This window comes from Globicephala melas, chromosome 1 (genome assembly GCF_963455315.2).
Source record: "Globicephala melas chromosome 1, mGloMel1.2, whole genome shotgun sequence".
Classification (NCBI taxonomy): Eukaryota; Metazoa; Chordata; class Mammalia; order Artiodactyla; family Delphinidae; genus Globicephala; species Globicephala melas.
This window is the reverse complement of record NC_083314.1, coordinates 75,317,999-75,336,978: the sequence shown is the minus strand read 5'-3', so window position 1 is coordinate 75,336,978 and position 18,980 is coordinate 75,317,999. Positions and strand designations below refer to the sequence as shown.

The 18,980-nt window shown below is 49.7% G+C and overlaps 2 protein-coding genes across 14 annotated transcripts in view; one reads left to right on the top strand and one right to left on the bottom strand.

Moving 5' to 3' along the window:
* The first annotated feature begins 6,686 nt into the window (after positions 1-6,686).
* RXFP4 (relaxin family peptide/INSL5 receptor 4) lies at positions 6,687-7,792 on the top strand. Its single transcript, XM_030842319.1, is given in 2 exon segments — positions 6,687-6,891; positions 6,894-7,792. Coding segments are annotated over 2 exon segments (1,104 nt in total).
* Positions 7,793-11,412: 3,620 nt separating this feature from the next.
* Positions 11,413-18,980, bottom strand: part of ARHGEF2 (Rho/Rac guanine nucleotide exchange factor 2) — a 39,414-nt gene continuing 31,846 nt past the window's right edge. For all 13 annotated transcript variants that reach the window (XM_030842315.3, XM_030842318.3, XM_060298271.2 and 10 more), the window contains 11 exons: positions 18,565-18,641; positions 17,966-18,135; positions 16,255-16,322; positions 15,070-15,270; positions 14,572-14,691; positions 14,375-14,442; positions 14,198-14,233; positions 13,942-13,992; positions 13,293-13,736; positions 12,859-13,042; positions 11,413-12,243 (listed from right to left, as the gene is read on the bottom strand). In XM_030842315.3, coding sequence (XP_030698175.2) covers positions 12,170-12,243; positions 12,859-13,042; positions 13,293-13,736; positions 13,942-13,992; positions 14,198-14,233; positions 14,375-14,442; positions 14,572-14,691; positions 15,070-15,270; positions 16,255-16,322; positions 17,966-18,135; positions 18,565-18,641 — 1,493 coding nt within the window. In that variant the 3' untranslated portion in view covers positions 11,413-12,169. The remainder of the gene's footprint in view (positions 12,244-12,858; positions 13,043-13,292; positions 13,737-13,941; positions 13,993-14,197; positions 14,234-14,374; positions 14,443-14,571; positions 14,692-15,069; positions 15,271-16,254; positions 16,323-17,965; positions 18,136-18,564; positions 18,642-18,980) is intronic.

Here is an 18,980-nt window from a genome sequence, read left to right as displayed (position 1 = left end):
CGTCCCCTGCATCGGCAGGCGGACCCTCAACCACTGCGCCACCAGGGAAGCCCGGTGGTCATTCTTAATTCCTCCCTGCTCTTTACATCCCCAGTCACTTGATTCTATTTCCTAAACATAATCCATATTTCTTCCCTCTTCTACTTCCTAACTATCCCAGCCCCTGTTTACAAAAGCCTCCTAATTGATATTTCTTCTCCTGCCATTCTCAACCTCTTTGAATGGTCTTTCACATTGTCAATAGATAGATAATTGAAAAAAATAAATCTGATTCTGTCACTGTTTAGATTAAAAGCTTTTAGTGGCTTCTTATTCTACTTAGATAAAATCTAAGCTTCTCTGCCTGGCCTAAGGTCCTCCATAACCTCATTATTGCCTCCCCCACCCATCTTTCCTGGTCTTTTCCTTGTTTCACACACTATTGTGCCAACTATGCTGAAACATTTGCATTTCCCCAGATTCTGCATGCAGTTGCATGCCCCCAAGTCTTTGATCATACTGTTCCCATCCCCTGAAATGCCCTTTCCCTGGACAAGCATCTACTGATATTTCAAGGCTTAGTACAAAACTCATCTCTGTGACTATCCCAGGTAAAGCTAAACACCTCTTCCTTTGTAGTACCTTGGAACTCTCTATTAAATCTTTAGTATAGTACCTTTCATGCTGTATTTACAAGTATTGTTTATGCTGCCTTTACTAAGAGTGAGCTCTTTGAGGGCAGGAGCTATGTCTTAATCACTTTTTTGTATCCCAGGGCTGCATGGTGCCTGTCACTTACCAGATGCCCAGGAAATGCATTTTGGATGAATGTATGAAAGATCAAGCTGATCGGGGACATGTAAAAAGATTTTCATGCATTGCCAAAGCCTCATTCTGAGGCTGGACACTGTAAGTTGTAGTCAGATACCAATGTTAGTATAGAGTATAGCAGGGTATCCCACCAAGAAATTGACTAGCAGTGTCCATTACTGAAGACTTAAACTCTGTTTGGTTTTAGAACAGTGGCCCTGGAAAGAGCCTCTGCTCATCCATGTGCATGGGCAGGCATCTGTCCCATTCCTTTCTCAGGAAGGTGAATACCTGACATCTGAAATGGAAACCTCCCTTTCATGTAGGGGGCCTTAGAAGACAGAAAGGCTAGCATGCTCAGAGCCACAGCCTGGGATGCCCAGTGTGGGACACTCTAGAGTGAACCTGGCCCAGAGCAAATGGAGTCAGAAATGAGGCTGTCCTGTTTCAGAGGAGAACACTGCTAGGATTGGAGGCTGGGACAGGCAGGACTTGGCTGCATTGTAGATGGACCTGGAATGTTGAACAGATGGAGGAGGAACAGATGCTTCAGTGAGGCAAACGGGAAGGGACAACCATGGCCTGGCAGCCATCGGGGCTCTTTCCTCCATGCTTGCTGTTGCACATAGCAGTAATCCATTCCTTTTAATTGTTGAGTACCATTCCATTGCATGAATATACCACAATTGATTCCTCCATTCACTTGTTGATAGAAAATTAGGTTATCCATTTGAGTTGTTTCCCATTTTAAGCTACTTCAAATAAAGCTGCTGTGAACACTGGTGTACAAGTCTTTATGCGAATGTGTACTTTCATTTCTCTTGTGTAAATGCCTAGGAGTAGAAAGACTAGGACATATGGAGTTATGTTTAACTTTTTAAGAAAATGTCAAATTGTTTTACAAAGTGATCATATAATTTTTTATTCCCATCAGCAATGTATGAAAGTTTTGGTACCCTACTTCCTCACCAACTCTTGGTATGGTCAGGGTTTTTTTTTAGACATTCTAATAGGAATGTAGTATTATCTCACTGTGGTTGTACTTTGCATTTCCCTAGAGGCTAATGACGTTGAGCATCTTCTCACGTGCTTATTTGCTATCCGTATGTCTTCTTTGATGAACTATCTGTTCAAATCTTTTACCCCTTTTAAAAAATAAGGTTGTTTTCTTATTATTGAATTGTGAGAATTCCTTAGATATTCTAGATGCAGGTTTTTTTGTTGTTGTTCTTTGTTTGTTTTGGCTACACCAAGCAGCATGTGGGATCTTCCCCGAGGAGGATCGAACCCATGCCTCCTGCATTGGAAGCACGGAGTGTTAACCACCGGACCGCCAGGGAAGTCCAGATACAAGTTCTTTATAAGATGGAAAAGAGTATGAAAAAGAATACATACATATGTGTATATATGCGTATATACCCTGTGTGTGTGTGTGTGTGTGTGTGTGTGTGTGTGTGTGTGTATGGTTGGCCAAAAAGTTCAGAGTTTTCCATTAAGATGTTATATATATCTGAATCACTTTGCTGTACACCAGAAACTAACACAACATTGTAAACCAACTATACTTCAATAAAAAATAAGCTAAAAAAAAAGTTCTTAATTTCAATGAAGCCCAATTATCAATTTCTTGCTGTTACAGATTGTGCTTTTGATGTTGTATCTAAGAAATTTTTGCCTAACCTAAGGTCATAAAAAATTTCTCCTTTGTTTTCCTTTATAAGTTTTGGAGTTTTAGGTTTTACATTTAGATCTATGATCCATTTTGAGTTAATTTTTGTGCATGGTGCGAGGCAGGGACTGAAGTTCTCTCATGCACGCTGTTTTTTTTTTTAATGTGGGTGTTCAGTTGTTACAAAATCATTTGTTGAAAAGACTATGTGTTCTTTAGTAAATTGCCTTTGCACCTTTGTGGAAAATCAGTTGACTGTAAATATGTGGGCCTATTTCAAGACTCTCAATTCCACTGATTTATATGTCTATCCTTGTGCTATTATCACACTGTCTTGACTACCGTAGCTTTAAAGGCTTGGAATTGGATACATGAGTACTCCAACTTTATAGTCTTTTTACTGAATTGTTCTGGCTATTTTACAAAATCTTTTGGCTATTTGCACTTCCACATGGATTTTAGAATCAGCTTGTCAATTTCTTTTAAAAAGGCTGCTAGAATTTTGACTAGGATTGCATTGAATCTACAGACCCATTATGAGGGCAACTGACATCTTATTATTGAGTCTTCAAACTCATGAATACAGTATACCTCTGCATTTATTAAGATCTTCTAAATTTCTCTCAGCAGTGATTTGTAGTTTCCAGTGTACAAGTTTTGGTACATCTCTTGTCAGATTTATCTCGAAGATTTTTTATTTTTGATGCTCTGGCAGCTTCATCTTCTTCTTTTTTTTTTTGCGGTACGTGGGTCTCTCACTGTTGTGGCCTCTCCCGTTGTGGAGCACAGGCTCCGGACGCGCAGGCTCAGCGGCCATGGCTCACGGCCCCAGCCGCTCCGCGGCATGTGGGATCTTCCCGGACCGGGGCATGAACCCACGTCCCCTGCGTCGGCAGGCGGGCTCTCAACCACTGCGCCACCAGGGAAGCCCTGGCAGCTTCATCTTAATGTGGAAAATGGAAGAGGTGGATCACTCTCACTGCCTTTGCAATGTTTCTGTAAATATAAAGCTCTTCCAAAATATAAAGTTGAGAGAGAGAGAGATTGATTCAGAAGTTGCCCTTTAGCGCTGAAGCTGCCCATGTCCCTTACCAAGACTGGAGCATTTTCTCCAGTAGCCTTTGACAGACACATGAAGTAGTAGAGGTGGTGGCTGATTGGGTTGATGTGAGGTTAGAGACCTGGATTAGGTCCCCTCCTCCTGGTCCCCTCCTCCTGCCACTTGTAGTCCTCCAAGCAGCTAGTCTCAGTCTCCACTGTCATAAGTACAAATGCCAAGATCCCCTCTCTTTATGCTCTGTGGAGGGATAACTCAGTCTCTTTGCCACCTCCCCCAATTCCTCTTTGCCTAGGCTTTGGAGTGCAGGACAGGGATGTGGGGCTGAAAAGACATGTGGACGAGGGAGGGGAGGATATTCAGGTGACTGAGGGGAAGGCCCAGATGTTGGAAGTCCCTTTTACGAAAGGGAGACACTGTAATCTACCACTACAGGTACTTGGATTCTGAGATAGAAAATGGGGCTGGAAAAGTACGGCTCTAGAGGGTAATATGAACGTGAGAGATGGCAAAAGCGTTTCTGTTGGGTCCAGTCCCTCCTCTTCCTCCAGCAGTTGTGGGGGAAGAGCATCGAAAGCAGAGTTGTCGCTATCCTTCTGTCCATATCCTGCCGCTCTTTCCTTTGGCGCTCCCCAAGGGAAGGGTCTGTCACTTCTGGCACTCCGGAAGGGCAACAGGTTAGAGGTGGAAAGAAATGCCCAAAGGGTTTTGTGATGTACTGGAAAGAGCTAGATTCTAGGAGTCAGAAAACTTTTATCTCAAATCCTCACTCTGCCACTACTTCCCCTGTGGCCTTGGACAAGTCACTTTCACACCCTACAAAATGAGAAACTGAACTAGAGGATCTGAAAAGCCCACCCATCTCAAAAAGCTTATTATATTTTATGAGGATAGGGACCATATTATGTTTTCGTCTCCCCAGCATCTAGCACAGTGCCTGGCACATAGTAAGTGTTCAAGAAATGCTGTGATTAGTGAATGAATGGATGAATCAAGGAACAAACTAACAAAATACTAAAATGAAGGGGCCCAAAGTGAAGTTCTTAAACTTGGTCAGTTGGCGGCACCACCTCTCTACATAACCACAAAGGAGTGTTGATAGTCTCAGACCAAGGGAAAGGATTTAGATTAGAAAAGAATAAAGGTAAAAAAAAAAATGATCAGAGGACCGGATATTTCAAATGGAAAGCAGAACCCTGAAATTCTGACCCAGCTTCTGTTTTCCAAGCCAAGAGACAATAGGTCCAGTGCATTAAAAGACATCGTGGCTGCCAGATGGACAAGGTGATGCAGGATGGGTGGAAGAGTAAACATGGCCCTGAGAGAGGGAGTGATTGGCACAAGTCACACAGGAGCAGTCCCTGAGGCCGGGAGGTAGCCACTGGGGCTCACCTGAACTTGGGCTGGGCACTCCCCTTCGGCCACCCCCTTCACACCCATCCCTTGCTGAAGGACCCAAACATCCTGGCACCCAGTCTGAATCTCTTTCACCCCTGGGTCTCTCCTATAAGGTTCATCAAACCCATTGTTGATTATCCTGAAAGGGCCCCTCTCCTCCCCTAGCACTCAAGGGAACTGAACGTCAAACATCTTAGTTAGCTAGCAGAGGACAGGAAGGTGCTGAATATTTTGAAAAAGCCTCATTCTTTTATCTACACCCTGCCCCTCGCCCCACGTCTTCTATTTTCCCCCATCACTGCAAATTCTGCAAAGGATAGGGATACGGGCACAAAAGGGGAGAACCCAATGATGCACTTTCTCCATTTAGGGCTGAGATCGTGGGGAGGCAGGATGAGGTGTGGTGAGGGTATATCTCAGAAACCACACCTCTGAAAGGGGGTTTGGGGGTTGCAGGAGAGAGTAGGGGGTACCACTGACTTCTGTCTCCACAGATTAGAGAAGGAAAGGGTGAAATGGCAGTGGGAGTGGTAGAGGTTACAGGACTTCTTAGCAAGAAGAGAACTGAGGGCATGCCCCAGGCCTGCTCAGGTCCTCGTAGGCTGTGTTCCCCAGTAGGGAGGGAACAGGAAGCTGTGACTTCCTCTCCCCTTTTCCTCCCTGCCCTTAGCCTCAAAGTCACTTGACGCTGCAATGAATTCCAACCTGTGTTTTAGTTGGCACTGTTCCCTGGGCATGGTGATAATAGCTGCTCGGTACCTTGCTCCCTTGTGCCACAAACACCCCCAACTTTTCCTTTGAAATAATAATCACTTGGGCTTCCCTGGTGGCACAGTGGTTGAGAGTCCACCTGCCGATGCAGGGGACATGGGTTCGTGCCCCGGTCCGGGAAGATCCCACGTGCCGCGGAGCGGCTGGGCCCGTGAGCCATGGCCGCTGAGCCTGCGCACCCGGAGCCTGCGCATCCGGAGCCTGTGCTCCGCAACGGGAGAGGCCACAGCAGTGAGAGGCCTGCGTACCGCAAAAAAAAAAAAAAAATAATAATAATAATAATCACTCATGCAAATAGCAATGTATAAAGTGCTTTTTCATGTGTTATCTCATTTTACCACACCAATCCCGTAAAGCAGAGAGTTTTACCTGAAAAATTTAAGCTAGGAAACTGAGGCTCAGGCGAGTAAAGTAATTCACTCATAGTCACACAGCGAGTGAGGAGCAGATCTGGGACCCCAGAACTTCTGCTCTTTCTCTCTCAAATACCTATTCTGATTCCCTGCCTCCATGCTCCCTCCCAGGCCCCTTCCCCTTGGCTCCAAGGGAGCATTTTCTGCAGAGAAGGGGGCCCCTGAACACTGTTAGGATTAGAGGGCGCTCCAGTTTGGTTCCTGTCATCCCTGAGATGGGGTATCTGTGTCCCTCTCCCTGGATTGGAGGCTTGGGGCTGCCCTGCATAGTGGGATCATTCTCCCTCCCCCCATCCTCTTCTGCATAGAGCTCTACACAAACACAAACACATTTATCCCAACGTTCAGGTTCTCTCTCACCCTGCCCCACCCACCACCAAGACCAACAGAGAAGAGGCAGGTTGTCCCTCCACCACCCGCCCCCTGAGGTGTGGGCGTGGGCTGGGTCTCCAGGCAGCCAGAGGCCCCGAGAGAAGCAGAGAAGCGCTCAGATATACACCGTCCTGCTGAGTGCCTTAGGTGGCCCCTGCCAGTCTGGCAGGCACCCCTGGCCCCTCTGCCCAGCACCACCGACGTCTGATGCCCTGCGATGCCCACGCCCAACACCTCTGTGCCCCCGCCTGCTTTCTGGGTCAACACCTCTGGAGGCAGTGTGCTGAGTGCTGATGAAGATATGATGCCTGTTGGATTCCTAGCCCTGAGGGTTGCCCTGGCCTATGGGCTCGTGGGGGACATCGGCTTGCTGGGAAATTTGGCCGGACTCTGGGTTCTGGGTAACTGCGCTCGGCGAGCCCCCTGCCCACCGACACTTTTGTCTTTAAACTAGCTTTGGCAGACCTGGGGCTGGCACTCACTCTCCCCTTCTAGGCAGCCGAGGCGGCACTGGACTTCCACTGGCCCTTCGGAGGTGCCCTCTGCAAAATGGTCCTGACAGCCACCGTCCTCAACATCTACACCAGCATCTTCTTCATCACGGCGCTGAGTGTTGCCCAATACTGGGTGGTGGCCATGGCTGCAGGACCCGGCACCCACCTCTCGCTCTTCTGGGCCCGTGTGGCCACCCTGGCCGTGTGGGTGGCAGCTGCCCTGGTGACGGTGCCCACGGCTGTCTTTGGGGCCAAGGGCGAGGTGACTGGCATGCATCTGTGTCTGCTGCGCTTCCCCAGCAGGTATCGGCTAGGGGCCTACCAGCTGCAGAGGGTGGTCCTGGCCTTTATGGTGCCACTGGGCATCACCACCACCAGCTACCTGCTGTTCCTGGCCTTCCTGCGGCTGCGGCAACGGCACGACAGCAGAGTCGTGGCCCGCTCCGTCCACATCCTTCTGGCCTCCTTCTTCCTCTGCTAGTTCCCCAACCACGTGGTCCCTCTTTGGGGTGTCCTGGTGAAGTCTGACCTGGTGCCCTGGGACAGCACTTTCTACACCATCCATACCTATGTCTTCCGCATCACTACCTGGCTGGCACACAGCAACAGCTGTCTCAACCCCATGCTGTACTGCTTCCTAAGGCGGGAGCCCCGGTAGGCCCTGGCAGACACCTGCAGGGATCTGTGAGCAAGGCTGTGGCCCCAGGGGCGGGGCTGGGTAGAACAGGTGGCCCTAAAGGAGGTGGGCAGGCGGTGGATGGAGAGCACCCCTTGGGAGGGTGGCCCTTCTACCAGGCTTACCAACCTGGACAAAGGGACACCTGGGTGAAGGGGGCAAGGTAAACCCCCTCCTCTTCGCGGGGATCCACGCATCCTAGGGAGAGAGAGGTTGGCCTCTCTGCCACGATGCAAGGCCCTCAGGGAAAGTCTGATCTTTGATCCCCAGCTCTGGCTATGGGGGAACAGGGAGGCTGGGACCCAGGTCAGGGCTGGGTATGACCAAGTGGAAGTCTCCACATGGAGATGGGAATGATGAGTACCTGAGAATAAACCTCTGGAGCATACACAGTGTCCGCACCTTTCATCTCAGTTCCACCTCCAGGTCAAGGTGGCCAAAAGGATTCTTTGCCCCATTTCTGCCTTCTGTGAGAATTCCCAGGAAAATTGCCCTAAGGGTTCTAGACTAATTGGGTCATAGGTCAATGCCTATCCCCCTCTATCCCCTCCACCCTCCCTCCCTCACCTCAAATGGGGTGGACCCTTGTCCTTCTCCGGTGCTGGGGCCAAATATGCCCTTCTCCTCTGGCCACCTCTACCTTCTTACCATCTCACTAGTGTCTACAGAAACGTGCTGCCCACAGACACCTCAGCAACAAAAGCTGTGGTTCTCCCTGCTGTGTGTGGGGTCTTGCTGGATCCCTAGCTCCAGCCAAGCCCGGGGTGCAAACCCGTTTCTGGCTGGGAGGACCCGTGTGTCTCTCCTTAAATCAGGATTTGGAGGGAGAAGTGAGGACAAGGACAAGCCAAGGATGTGTGTGGGGCACAGGGAGGCAAGAGATGCGGGAGGGGGTTGGGAGAAGAGGCGGCTGAATGTGCAGCCAGAGGAGTGCGAACCACAGAATATGGTGCTACTCTTCCTCCTCCCCCGAGGGCTTAGCTCAGAGCATCACCTCAGGTGTCAGAACACCTGGATTCACATCCTAGGTCTGACACTAACCAGCTGAGGGACCTCGGCAAGTTACTTTACTTCTCTGTACCTGTTTTCTCAATTTAAAATGGGCTGTTAAGGATGTAACAGTGCCTGAAATAGAGTTTTACGTATTATTCTTACACCCCATGTAAAATGGAGACGGAAGAAATAAGGGGGCAACTGGGAGACAGGGACAAGGAGCCATAAAGGTCTTGTCTGGAATTTTTACATGCTCTGGAGTGAAAGTTTTACATAAGGAACTGAATGAGGGGTTGGCCCCTCAGGCCCCTCTTGAAGCTGTGCACTCCAGGGCAGCGGGGTTCCCCTTTGCTTTCTGTATCCATAGATACCCAGCAATGATAAATGCTAGCCATCAGAAGGGACTTTCCAGGGGGGAGTCCCTGGGAAGGAGGGAGGTGGCAGAGGGAAAATGGGGTGGAGCTCCCACTGCCATTGCCCCAGCCCAAGGTCTGACTTGTCTTGAACCCAGCTGGGCACGGTGCCTCCTGAGTGGGTGGAGCTCCCTCTGGAGGGGGCACCGCCTGCACCAGCTCCATCCAGTTGCTGAACAGGAGAGGCTCGAAAGAGCCGCCTAATTCACACCATATTAAGCAATGCTAAAGAGATTTAATTAGCCTCTTGATGTTTAATTTCCTTTCTTTGATAATGTTTAAACGGTTCCAAAATCCACATCTATTCCCAGCCAATTCAGGATGGAAAATCCTCCACCACTCAAGTGCCCCTCTTCCCACCCCCTGCAGCTCCTCTGATGGCCCTGCTGGGGCTCGGGATATTGGCTCCTCTGGGAGCATCGCTGCTTTATGGGATCCGGAGGTAAATATTGACAAAGTTTAAACAGATCCAAGTCAGAGGTGAATGAATGCATGCAGACCCACCCTTTGGGATGGGAGAGGGAGGGGAGGGTGCAATGGAAAGGAGGCATTGCTGTGGCAAGAAGCTGGGCCCTGGCTCCCTGGAGCTCAAGCCACAGAGCTGTGAAACTGCCAACAGGGTAGACAGAGAGTAAGACTGAGTTTCCAAAAATGGGAATAGAGAGGGGACAACGGACAGAATGGGAAAGACGTGAGAGAGGGACTAATCTCAGAGGAACTACCATGTCAGAGACATGTGTGTCTTGTTTTGGGATCAAGGATGAGGAGGAGGTTTCAGTCCAGGGGCGGCAGGAGGGACAGAGCAGCTCTCCTGTGAGCTGTGGGCTTCTCGGAACCCACGCTCTGGGCTCTGCGTCCCCAGGTTTCCGTTACCCTCTTGACCTGCATCCTTCACTGGATCTGTAAGAACGCTGGAGGCACCTGCATTCCCTTTCCTGGTGGTCTTTGGATGCTAACATCCCCCTGCTCTGCCTTTACAGCTTTGGGTCCCAGCTGCTTCCCGCTGACGTGGCAGACAGCTGCTGAGCCATGGGCCATCGTGTTGGAAACTTTGGAGCTCTGGTGTTTTTCAGCAGAGTAGCCGAGGAGGGGAAGTGGAGGACTGCAGCTAGGCGGGCTGGCCCTTTCCTGGCTCCTCTGCACCCAGGTTTCCCTGTCTATGAAATGAAAACAATTCCTACCTCACAGATTCCATTATGGATGAGAAGGCACCTTGTCAAGGCCAGATGCTGATGGATGAGAATGACAGGAGTGGAGGGTGCTGGCTGCTCCCCCAAGCCTGCCCCCCACCCCAGGTGATTTCAGTTCCTCTTTCTAGCTGAGGTCATGAGCCCCATCCTTCCCATCTTACCCCATGGGCTCCAACAGAGGTCTGTGCACTGTGCCAGCATTTATACAACTCTAGACTCTCTCACCCCTCCCCCTACAGCCCCAGAGCAGGGTATTAACCAGAAACAGGAAGCAAAAAATTAACCAAAAACAAGAACTGAAACCTACTTAATCTCTCACTGCCTCTCAAAATGGCAAAGAGCAAATGAGCAGCTCTTATGAGGGAAACCTTCTTAAAAAGGTTAAACCAGGGCTCTGGCACTGTGAAGAACAAGGGCAGAGTGAGGGCTGAACCTGAACATGAATGACTCTGGGGAGAGGCTAACAGGAGCTGTGATGAAAGGGAGGGAAGGGGGCAAGAGGCTGATGCAATTCCTGAGCATGGCATGCAAATGAGATGAAAACAAGTTTTTTAATGTTGGAAACTCCAACAGCCACTGGAACCTAAGTGTCCCTTCATTATTATCCTTGTATTTGTGAGCGTCAAAGATGACAGCAAAAAAAAGGTTGGCAGCAGTTTCTTTTGTTAGCGCCCCCTGTCTTCAGGGAGGCAGTCACCCTTCCTGGGAGAGGAAGAGGCTCCTTTTGGAGGAACACACGTCATTGCCTGGCTCTCCCCCTCACCAGCACCCTCAGAACTGGCAGACATTAACAGACAGTACTTCCTGGGGTTCCAGGACTTTAATTTTCCCTGTTTTATCTTTTTTTTCCCTTTCTTTTTTTTTTTTTTCCTTTCCTTTTTTTTTTTTTTTTTTTAACAATCAAATTTGCAGAAAACTGGCTGGGGCTGGCAGGCACTGGGCGGGGGGAGGTCCATTGAAAAATCCCCCAAATTCACGCAGAGGTTTCAGGTCATGGTTGCTGAGGTGGGGGATGAGGTCAGGGTTTGTAGAGATTTCCCAACTCACCCAAGAACTGTTTGGCCAAATGGCTGGGGAAGAGGTCAAAATGGGTCCCCCAGTACTATAGATGAGTGGAGAAGTCATTGTTCCCCCCATCCCTCAAGTTCTTCCGAGATGTAGAGATAGAAGGCTGCGATTTCTAATTGCCTACAATCTTCTCTTAAAAATATAAAACACGTGCAGTTGGCTTTGGTACAAAAAAGAAAACAACAACAACAAAGAAACATTCTGGTCCCTGTGAGTTTTTCCCCTCACCCCCCAACCCCCCTTTACGGCCACCTCAACCTGTATTCCATCAACTCTAGGAAGCCAGGTTATCTCCCTGGGGTTTCCATAGAAGACAGATAGAAGGGAGAACAGCAGTAAGAGGTTGAGGGGAAGGGGAGAGGGACATGGCCCTGACCACAGCCCTTCCTGAAGGGGCAGTAGGGTCTTATGGCTGCAGCCTCTCCTCAAAGATGGGTGTTGCTCAGGAGGGGTGCTAGAACCCAGCAGCTGCATGGTTGAGCCTGAATAAACCCCAGTAGTGTTAAAGGACAAGGCCCCCTGATCCCTATGGCTTGGTTCCCATGTCCCTGGTCCTCTAAATCTCCCCTCTCCCTCCATAACTAATAAACAATAAATAAATAAATTTTCCTAAAGTAGAGGGAAAAAGGCATGAAAAATTGGCATCTGCAGTGTAGCTTCTGGATGCCACCAGGGGGCACTGTGGCCTAATACCCCCAGCTTCCTAAATGGCGCCCCCCGCCCCCGTGTCCAAGGATCCCAAGAGCTGGCAAGGACAATCAGCAGTTCTTTCAAATGTTCCCTCGTCATTGGCAGATTGGAGTCCCCAGGTTTGCCTCCCTCAGTAATGTTCTTCAGGGGGACATGGGGTGGGGGGAGGGGCCCCCTTAGCTCTCTGAAGCTACAGGCTCCCCGTCACGGCTCTCAGTCTCTTCCGGGATGTCCTGCATTCGGGTGAAGTCTGAAGGAGGACGGGGCAAAGTTAGTGAGTGAACAGATGCTCCCGTGATCTACTGAACCGCTACACTGACGCCTCCCCGTCTGTGGGCTGAGGAGCTCAGAGAGCTGTGAGGGAGGGCAGAGGTCTGTAATCCTTGGGTGAGGGGAAAACCTCTGTCAACAAAGTAAGGTATCCACACCTAGGTACTTGTTAAGTATATGGAGACACAATTTGATTAATAAAATACAAAATATGTCAAGATTAGTATTACATGAAGTCACAGTAGCTTTGGGTTATTTTGTATTTCCTGAACCAACTATAAGAACTTGGAGGTCTTTGAAATTTTTTTACTTTGGAAATCTATTTCTGCTTGAAAAGGTTGGGAATCATGGACTTACTGGAGCAGAGACCCCTACATTCTTTGCTTCCTAGAGTCCAACTTCCTGTCTACCAGGAGGCAAAACAGGAAGCGCTCTGTGCCCCTCCCAAGAGTTACTGTAGACCTCAGTGGTTGGTTAGGGACCATCCTAAATGTTCCCATGCTTTAGGATGCAGGCTCCTTTTGGAAACCACAGCCCAAGGGTCTGTACCCAGGTTACATCCCATTTCCATTCCATGTCTCCACCAGGATCTCACCTCGTGGACTATGGGGCGGAGACAGACGGCTGCTACCTTCCTCTTCGCTGCCGGTGTCGGGGTCACTGCTATCTTGCAGCCGCTCGTCGGGGCTGCCCAGCTCCTGCCTCTCTCGATCCTCAAAGGGTCGATGGACGGAGCGAATAGTCACAGGCAAATCTAGGCGGTCGTGGCCTCGGCTGGGCTGTGGACGGCAGGCCAGAAAAGCAGGAGGCCACGGAATGAGCAGTGTGAAGACTCAACTCTCAGCACCTCTACCACTGACTGATTTCTTTCCGCACCCATTGCAACTGTTCAGTCCTCCCATCAGTATCCTATATCCTTCAAGTCTGATGCCTGATGTCATTTGGCCTCAAATCTCCAATTCCTTTCTGGTTCTCTCATGGACCCTGACGTCCACCCTGATGTCAGTTCACTACTTCAAGCTTCCTTACCTGTGGGGGGGTAAAACTCAAGTACAGGGCATCGCCTGCAGGGAGGCTACGCCGCCTCGGATCCAGAGGCCGCCGGGCCCAGGGAGCCTCAGCCGGGAGTGGTTCTGTGTGGCCCAAGGCGGCCAGCTGCCTGCGAGCCTCTTCGGCCTCCCGCTCCAGCAGGGCGCGGGCCTGCTCGCTCTCTCGGAGCCGGGCTTCCAGGCTGCCAGCCTCCGTCGCCCGCTCTTCGCCGAGGCGTCGGCAGCGCCGTAGCTCCTCTTGCAGCAGCGTGTGTTGCCGCTGCAGCAATGCCAGTTCCGTAGCCTGCTTTTCAGGAGCCACAGGGGCAGCCCCGGCTCTGCCAGCCTCCCCATCCCGGGAGTTGGCTCGGGTCAGCTTCTCCCGTCGCTCGGGGCCCTCAGGGAACCGGGCTTCCATCAAAGTGTCCTGCTGGGCCACAGCCGCCTGCGGGTGGAATGGAGACAGAGGGGTGTATCAGGACCCTGTTTCTTCTACCCCTCACCCTCACTCCCCAGGGCCCAGGTCATGATTCCTGGAGAGCTCGAACCGGGAAGGCTTAGGAAGGCCTGTTAGGATGATTCTGTCCCACCTAAATGGGTAGCTCGGGTCTGGCTCCTCCCCTTCCCACCCTAGCCCTTGCCCCACTGACCTGTAGGCCATGTAGAAGTCCATAGAGATTGACCAATCGCTGCAACGCTTCCTGAGGACAGAGGAGAGGGTAGGAATAGAGTCCAAGCTTCAGGATGGGAGAACTGCCCAGAAGTTGAATAAGTGTGGGCGTGGGACAATAAGACTGCAGGTACTTTGAGGTGTACACGCCCCCTCCCAACTCCAAACTGGGCTCTAAATTCTCAGATGAGAGTACCCCTCCTTCAGTCTCCTATATCATCACATTCCCATCTCACCTCCTGGGGAGATCTCAGCTGATTTCCATTTCGATCCTGCAGAAACGGGCAAGGATGGGGAATCAGCAGACACACAAGTCCCTGGTGCCTGTCCCTGATAGCTCTGAGTCAAGGATCTATAGGGCAGCTGTCCCTTTCCCTCCCTCTAGCCAAGTCCTGACACCTCCTGAAACCCACCTTCTGGCTGGAGTCTGAGTCAGCTCTGCAGAGCTCAATGGAGCCATTGAAGGTTCTGGCCTCACCATCTGTTGAGAAGGGGAAAAGGATGGGCCGAACCACTTCGCCAGCACCCCGATACTACTTGGTCCCTGGTACCACCCCATTCTCTTTAACCCCTCCCACGTGCTACCTTGGTCCCCTGCCCTGGCACTCACTGGCAGTGACTCCTGGACTCGTGTTACCACCGCTGTCCGGTTCCATGGACAGGGTTGGTTCCCGGGGTGTCAAGAGCAGCTCCACTCCAGGCCCCACCAGCAGGTCTTTCAGGCCCTCCACTGCGGGGAAAGAAGAGGTGAGGACAGGAGCAACAGAGAATCCTGCGGGGGATGGGAGGGGATGCCATTCACTCAGTACACGGAACATGCGGGCATCTAGAGGAATGCCCCCTGCACATGTAGTGGGGTCTCACTGCCACCACCACATACAAGGCAAAGGTCATTAAAGGTCCCAAGGGGCAGCACAAGTACGTGCAGGATGAGAGGTGTCAAACAGCAGCAAGGACCATCTTCCCCCACAAACAACAGGCACTCAGGGGAGTTATGGCCTATGGGGCTGACATCCCCCTTGTCTGTGTGTGTCCAGGTCTAGCCACGGGTCCATATTTTGTGATGGTGAGTGGATGAGTCTGGACTCTTCCCTAGGAGCCCCCTCACCCTCACGGATGGCATCCTGCAGCAGCCGCTCGCCACGAGGGGACTCGAGGGACTCAGAGCGGAAAAGCCCCCTGGGCAGGGTGGGCAGCGGCATCCCGCTGCCGCCATCCTCTTCCACCTGGAAGTGGGTCATCTCAGCAAACAGCCCAACCTTCTCCTGCAGCAGCTCCACCAGTGCCCGGTCTTTCTGCTGCAGCTCCACTGTGGATGAGAAACAGGTGAGAACCCGGAAGAGCCAGTAGTGTAGGGGCAGCTCCAGGGGTCAGGGGCCAGGCCTGGGCAGAGTGGCAGGACTTAATTTTGGTTTTTTGGCATATATGAAAAAGAAAATAACTTTTTTGGGGGAAAAGTAACACATGTACTTTCGTTTTAAAAACAAAAGTAAAACAATGTGTGGCAGGGACTGCAGGCTGTCCACCAGTTCCCATTCTCCCCACCTTCCTTTAATAAGAGAAGGTGTGCAAGTTTCATCTGGGCACACGGCTGCCCAGTTACACTCGACTTCCCAGCCTGGCTTGCAGCTAGGCATTGCCACGTGACTAAATTCTGGCCAACAGATGTGACAGTCTTCCAGATCTGCCCTTAAAAAAAATCGGTATAAACTCTCCTTGTTCTTTACCCCCTCCTTGCTAGCTGGGATGCAGATGTGATAGCAGGAGCTGGAGTAGTGATGGAGACACAGACATAGAGGACCTAGAGATGGGGAATCTTCACGTTGAAGAGGGCAGAACTGCACAACTACCTTGCACTTCCCACTTCTGGACTGTTATGTGGAGAGAAATAACCTACCTCGTGTAACCGACTGATTTTTGTTAATCTTTTTGTATAGCAGTTAGATCATACCCCAACTAATATAAGGCCTTATAGTAAAAAAGTAAGTTACAATCTTAACTCTGTTATTCCTACTTTCCCTGCCCAGAGGAAGCCACAGTAATAGTATCTTATCTTCCTAGAGATATTGCACACACATATACAAAATACGTATGACCTGTATCTATCCCCAATATTTTCACGCCAGTGGTAGCATATACTTTACAGTGTTTTCAACCTTGCTCTTTTCGCTTAACAATATATTTTGGTTATGGATCTACATCAGCCCTCATAGAGCCATCTCACTTTTTAGACAGTATTCCACTGTGTGGATACGTCATAAATTATTTAAACAAACCCTGTGGGTGGACTTACTCTTGATACGCCGCAGGTAAGCCTCATCCTCTGTCTCAATCAGGGGGAAGTCCTCCCTGGATGGGCATCTGGAGAGATAACAGGTTGGGTGGGGTTTGGGGAAGGAAGTCAGGTTACACACCAGGAATCTGCCTACCCTCCTTCCCAAATGTGCTCTATTTCTCCCTGGTAAGCCTCATCAGCTCCACGCCCTGGCTTCATCCACTCTTGACCCTCTCCTTTTCCTGGCACTGATCATCTGCATCTACTGGTCTGTACCTCTCCAAAGGTCACCTGGAGAGGTAGCATAGTGCAGAGGGACAGCTACAGTTTTTGGCATCAAGCACCCTGGGCTCAAATCCTGGCTCCACAATTTACCAGGTGGTAACCTCTTTATTTCCTCATGTGAGAAATGGGGATAATATCTTCCTCACAGGTTTTCCGTGAGGATTAAAGGAAATAATGTACCACTGCTTTGAACACGGCAGAAGCTCAATAAATCAATTATAATGAATAATATTATTTTTGCAACTACAAATACTAATATTATTAATAAAAAGGGCACTATAGATCTATGGCCAATGGGACAGGTACTTTGCCTTGTTTTCCTAGAATTGGTAATTTCATACTTTGCACGCATTTCTGAAAAATCTGTTCAAAGTCTTAACTGCAGAAGTAAAAAAAAAAAAAAAGGTTTACATAATATAAAGTAGAGAAGAATCCATTCTCTAAAAGCTAAAAAAAAACTCATAGGACTTCCCTAGTGGCACAGTGGTTAAGAATTCGCCTGCCAATGCAGGGGACATGGGTTTGAGGCCTGGTCCGGGAAGATCCCACATGCCGCAGAGCAACTAAATCCGTGCGTCACAACTACTGAGCCTGCGCTCTAGAGCCCGCGAGCCACAACTACTGAGCCCGTGCACTGCAACTACTGAAGCCCGCGTGCCTAGAGCCTGAGCTCCACAACAAGAGAAGCCACTGCGATGAGAAGCCTGTGCACCGCAACGAAGAGCAGCCCCTGCTCGCTGCAACTAGAGAAAGCCTGCACGCAGCAACAAAGACCCAAACCAGCCAGAAATAAATAAATAAATAAAATATTAAATTACTAAAAAAAAAATCATAAACATCTTAACTGAATTTATTCTTCAGGCATAATCTTTGAGAATCCATTTTCAACATTTAATATGCACTTTACTTTTTTCATCGCAACAGACACACAGTTGACTGCCTCAAATCTAATGTGTGTCCAACAGAAGCCAAAGATCTGCTGCTTTAGCACATGAAATGATTTCCTTCTTGCCTCTGTTGTATGGAGTTTGAATTTTGCTCCTCTTACCACTAGTATCAATGCTTTCATTACCCTCTTTTTCATTTATTTCTAGAAAATAAAGGTAAAAGACAGTACAATCCAAATAATGGCCCACTGCCTACAGACTAAGATGTTAATGGAGGTGAAATTGTACTGCTGGCTGGCAGGTATGCCAGAATGTGGCAGCTTAAAGTATTCCTTTGGCTTGTCAGCTCTTGCTGCATTTGGAAGGTGGTTGCGGTCGTCATCATATAAAGTGCGACTTTACAGGACAGTAGAACATAGATGACATTTCCTGCCTTGGGCCATCTTGTCTCTCCCCTGGCCTCTGCCTCTACCTCTGAACCCTGGGTTCCATTCCCTGTGAGTGCTGTGGCCTGGGGCCTGAAACTGCAGGTACTGTGAGGCCATACACACACTCACACTCGCACGCTCTGCTGAATGACGCGGATCCAGGTGCTCCGGTCATCCCGGGATGCCGTGTGGACCTCATACATCTCAGGGGGTGCCGCGCTGATCAGAAACATCCCTTTCTCCTGGTTGGCGATGTCCCGCACGATTAGATTCTGCAGTGACACCACCGAGGGCTTGTCCTGCCAGTCAGGGGAAAGGAAGGATTAAAGCTGGGAATCCTGACCCCTGGATATTTGAGTCTTCAGTCCTTCTGGAATACCCAAAGGACTGAAGAGTCAGCTGAGAATACAAGTTAAGAACCCAGGCTGCCAGCCAGACAGGACTTAGAAACGCCTGTGACCCTTGACAATTTAATTAACTTTAAGCTTTACTTTCCTCATCTACAAAAATAGGATAATAAAGGGCCTTCCTGACAGGTGTAAAAGTGCCTGCATACAGGAACAATTTGTCTTGGCTGTTCTTATTTCTCCTTATTATATTATAGTAATGGCTACAATAACAGCTGTTTGACCCTGGAGGATTCCAGGGTTCCTCCAGGCTGGGGTAAGAAAGCAAGAAGGGCCTCAACACTTGTCTGTGCTGAGGAAGAAGAAGATAGAAGGTCTCACCAGGGCAGGAAAGATGTACTTCTGGTCCTTCTCCTGGAGAAATACCAGCACATCTGTCATCAGCAGCATGAGCACATCTGGCAGGAGGATAAAGGCAGGACAGTCAGCATTATAGAGTGTCTGAGCAGCTGTTTCTCTTTCTCAAGGACCAGGTCTACCCCATTAGGTTAGAGCTCCTGTTTCCCCTCTTCCTGACCTCTCTCCCTCTGGTTGCTTTCTCCACTTTTGCAGACCTCCCACCTCTCCCATTCTTATAGCTCAGAAATGGGGGGTAAATGCATGTGCCATCAGATAAATCAGCTTCTTGGGCTAGAGGTGCCCATAAGCGATCACCCAATGCCTTTGGAGAAAACCCTCTTTATCCGATGAATGCGGGTTTCTTAACCTAGGGTCTACAGACCCCCTAGGATGTCTAC